We start from the raw sequence: 3,496 nt of genomic DNA, 5'->3' as shown, positions 1-3,496 counted from the left end.
CATTCTGAGGACAGCTCCAGAGTTTTTATAGAAATTTCATATCGCTGAAACATTCAAGCACCATCCAACTTGGTCTTTTGTTGTTTTTAATTTTTTTAGGTTTTCAGTGATCAATTTAAATTGTTGTTTTGTTTTGTTTTAAGTACCCATCTGCAATGGATTGGAGAACTAACCGCCTGTTCCTTCATTACATCTAGTGTGAGAAGCACTGATCTTAATGACACCACAGGCATCCTGAAACCAGCTAACTATCCAGTGAGGATGGAAGAGGAACAGCTTCATCAGAGTTGCTTGCAAAAATGAGCCACAGATCACAAGTCGGTAACTTATGCAACATTTGTTTTATTGCCTCAGGCCGGAAGCTCCAGCGCCCCCTCCCTTTGCCCGGCGTCCCCTCCACCCGCCCCGCCCCGCCCCGCCCCGCATGCTCTGACTCCTGTGGGGTCTGAAGTTCACTGCCCCGCACCTGCGCCCTCAGCCCCGCCCAGCGCCCCCAGCCCCGCCCAGCGCCCCCGCCGTGGCTCCCGGGTGCCACCTCCCGCTAGCCGTAGCGCAAGCTGAAGACGTTCCAGTAGGGTGGCGGCAGCTCCCGCTGCACTTCGCTCCGGGGTGCGGGGATCTGGCGGCTGCTGGGTGCGCATGGGCCGGTCTGCTGGGGGCTCCCGGAGCTCTCGGAGGGTGCGCACAGCGCACGGCTCAGCCTGGCAGTTGCAGCCGGCTTCCTCTGGGCGCTCCGCAGGCTCTGCTCCCAGGGGACCAGGAGGGCCAGGGATCCCAGCTGCTGGCCTAGGTCAGAGAGCACAGAGAGATGAGGCCGGGGACCGAGAAAGACGGCTTGGCAACGCCTCCTCACATCGCATCCTACCCTTCTTTTCCTTCCTTGACTTTTTGGAAGCTCGGGGCTAAATGCCATGCAGAACCAGCACGACCATCTTAGCGGGGATCATCTCAGGCCCGGCACCTCCCTCTTCCGACGTAGCTTTGATTTAGAATGTTTGCCAAAATTAGCTTAAATCACTTTCATATTACATTACTTCCTTTTAGGAAACAGAGTGGGTCGTGGAAATAAAGAAAACCGAAGGATTTGCTCAACACCCAGCTCTGGGCCCCTTCCTGGCTGTGAGCTCCTTGGGTGATGGGGCCATGTTCATTCAACTGTATCTCTCAGAGTGCTTGAAACAGTGGCTTGCTCATAGTGGGGCCTCAATAAAGGCTTGTTAAATACGTAAAAGCTAATAAAAACACACACACACACACACACAGTAACAGAAATCAAGGAAGTGGAGCTAAGCTACTGTGGCCCCACACACCTGTGTTCCAACCTGGTCTTTGATAAGAATTGTGACCCTCCCCGCCTCCATAAGCTGCATAAGGACTCAACGAGAAACAAAAATTATCTAGGTCACCTTAACTGGCTCTCTTCCTCCATCCTGGGTATAACTTCTCTCCTTCGTTTGAGGATTAACAAGGCTAATTTGGAAGGCACTTCACATGCAAGGCTCATTAAGTTCACTGTACTTTTTGGCAGTAAAATAGGGCAACTAGCTCGGAGTAGACAATACCTCCAGCCCACTGTGGCAAGAGATTAGTGGAAATGGTGCCTGGTGCGTGAATGGGTGTGCTGGGGTGGGGGCTGGCTTTGAGCCCCACTCCTCCATGCGCTGGCACACTCTGGAAAAGAGTAGTGTGGACCTGATCCAGAGTTAATGACAATCACCTGCAAGGTCCCTCCGCCCTTATCCAGGGCTTGGCTGAGATAGGAGAAGGATGGCTTCCTCTCCAGTTGCACCCACTAGACCAGCAGTATATCACTGTTCAGGCTGCTGCTGGTAACCTCAACTAAAGTTTTTCGCCAAAATAAGCCAACAACTCTATGTTCCTGGGCAGTGCATGGTTATTGTCTGGAACAGCCTCCCTCACTCAGAAAAATGCCTGATCCCAGGATAGAAGATACGTTTGGAAAAGGACACCAGAAGCCATGTCCTCTGTGCTCTGGGAGGTCTTACGGGCATGTACAGTGGCATCAGATGTGCAGAGGGTATGCTCCAAGTTTCATAGCTGGGGGAACTGAGGTCCAGAGAAGCTGAACTATGGGTTCTAGTTTGCCCAGAAAGCTGATGCCAGGAAGTGTTCCAAGCCACAGCTCCTGACTTGGGGACTCGCATTGTTCGACTCGTGCCACTCACCAGACACACTCCTGGGTGCTCTGACACCTGCTGGGCTTCCGCAGTGTTTGACTGAGCAACTCTAGGGAATTCTCTTTACCTCTGTGGGTCTCAAAATTTCCAGCTCATCAGTTCCCCAACGAAATGGAGACAGTTCATTGTCCCCAAACAGTGATAGTATCAAAGATCTCTCCTTTTATGCTGGGTGCGGTGGCTCACACCTGTAATCTCAGCACTTTGGGAGGCTGAGATGGGCAAATCACAAGGTCAGGAATTCGAGGCCAGTCTGGCCAACATAGTGAAACCCCGTCTTTACTGAAAATATAAAAACTTAGCCAAGTGTGGCGGTGTGCGCCTGCAATCCCAGGTACTGGGGAGGCTGAGGCAGCAGAATCATGTGAACTCTGGAGGCAGAGGTTGCAGCAAGCTGCACTCTGGAAGTGCAAAACTCACACCATTGCACTCCAGCCTGGCAGACAGTGTGAGACTCCATCCCCCCCCCCCAAAAAAAATCTGTCTTTTTGTTTCAGTTTTTTTTTTTTTTTTTTCAAATTCTCCACAAAGAATCTGATAAAGGAAGGTTGCATATGAAGTTCTTCCTCAACATGAGTACAGAGAGGTTGCTGATGTAGAGCAGAGAACGCAGTGTGAGGAAATCATGAAGGCACTCAGGGGTTAACAAGCCCTGGAACCTAGGTGGGTGACTGAGGCCCATCACAGAGGCAAGGCATCCCTCACTTGCAAGGTTGATGGGACCCCTTGATGAGCTGTACATGTGCCAGTCTTAGGTTTCCACCAAACGCAGTGTTAAACTCATACCAACCCTACGGGGAAGCTCATTTTGCAACAGCCCACGTGCTCTCGCCCACCCCTTTCCCCAGAGGATGCGTACCTGCGGGTCTAGGATTCTCCACAGGAGCCGTTTCTGATGGCTCCCCAAAGTGGATGGCACAGAGAAAAAGCAGCAGCTGCCCAGAAACCAGTGAGTTCATCCTGGCGAGAAGAGGTCCCAGGAGCGCCCTGAGGCTGAGACGGAGAGAGGGAACAAAGACCAGGTGAGGCACAGGGCCTGTGTTCCACTCACCCCATCCTTATTCCTGAGTCTGACCTTGTTCTCTCCTGCTGTAAGATAAATTTGATTCTTTTTCTTTGCTAAGGATGAAGAAAGAAAGAGGCAATCATCTTGCTCTCTCTCATATCCCTTCACAGCCTTGAAGACGGTCATTAAATTGTCTTATTGCCTGTAATTCAGGGGACGAGAAAAACCTTTCCTTGATTTATCAGGTCAATTATCTCCATAGCCTATTCATTGTGGACTCTGAGAGGCTATG

General features: G+C 51.2%; 1 protein-coding gene across 1 annotated transcript; it reads right to left on the bottom strand.

Annotated features, from left to right (window-relative positions):
- Nucleotides 1–535: 535 nt before the first annotated feature.
- Nucleotides 536–3,170, bottom strand: KISS1 (KiSS-1 metastasis suppressor; the record flags this gene model as incomplete). Its single annotated transcript, XM_010349002.3, is given in 2 exon segments — nt 536–786; nt 3,058–3,170. Coding segments are annotated over 2 exon segments (351 nt in total), but the record flags the coding sequence as incomplete, so codon positions are not given.
- Between the last annotated feature and the right edge of the window lie 326 nt (nt 3,171–3,496).

The sequence above is a fragment of the Saimiri boliviensis genome, chromosome 14, assembly GCF_048565385.1.
Source record: "Saimiri boliviensis isolate mSaiBol1 chromosome 14, mSaiBol1.pri, whole genome shotgun sequence".
Classification (NCBI taxonomy): domain Eukaryota; kingdom Metazoa; phylum Chordata; class Mammalia; order Primates; family Cebidae; genus Saimiri; species Saimiri boliviensis.
Note: the sequence above shows the minus strand (reverse complement) of the source record. Positions and strands in the feature narration are given on the sequence as shown.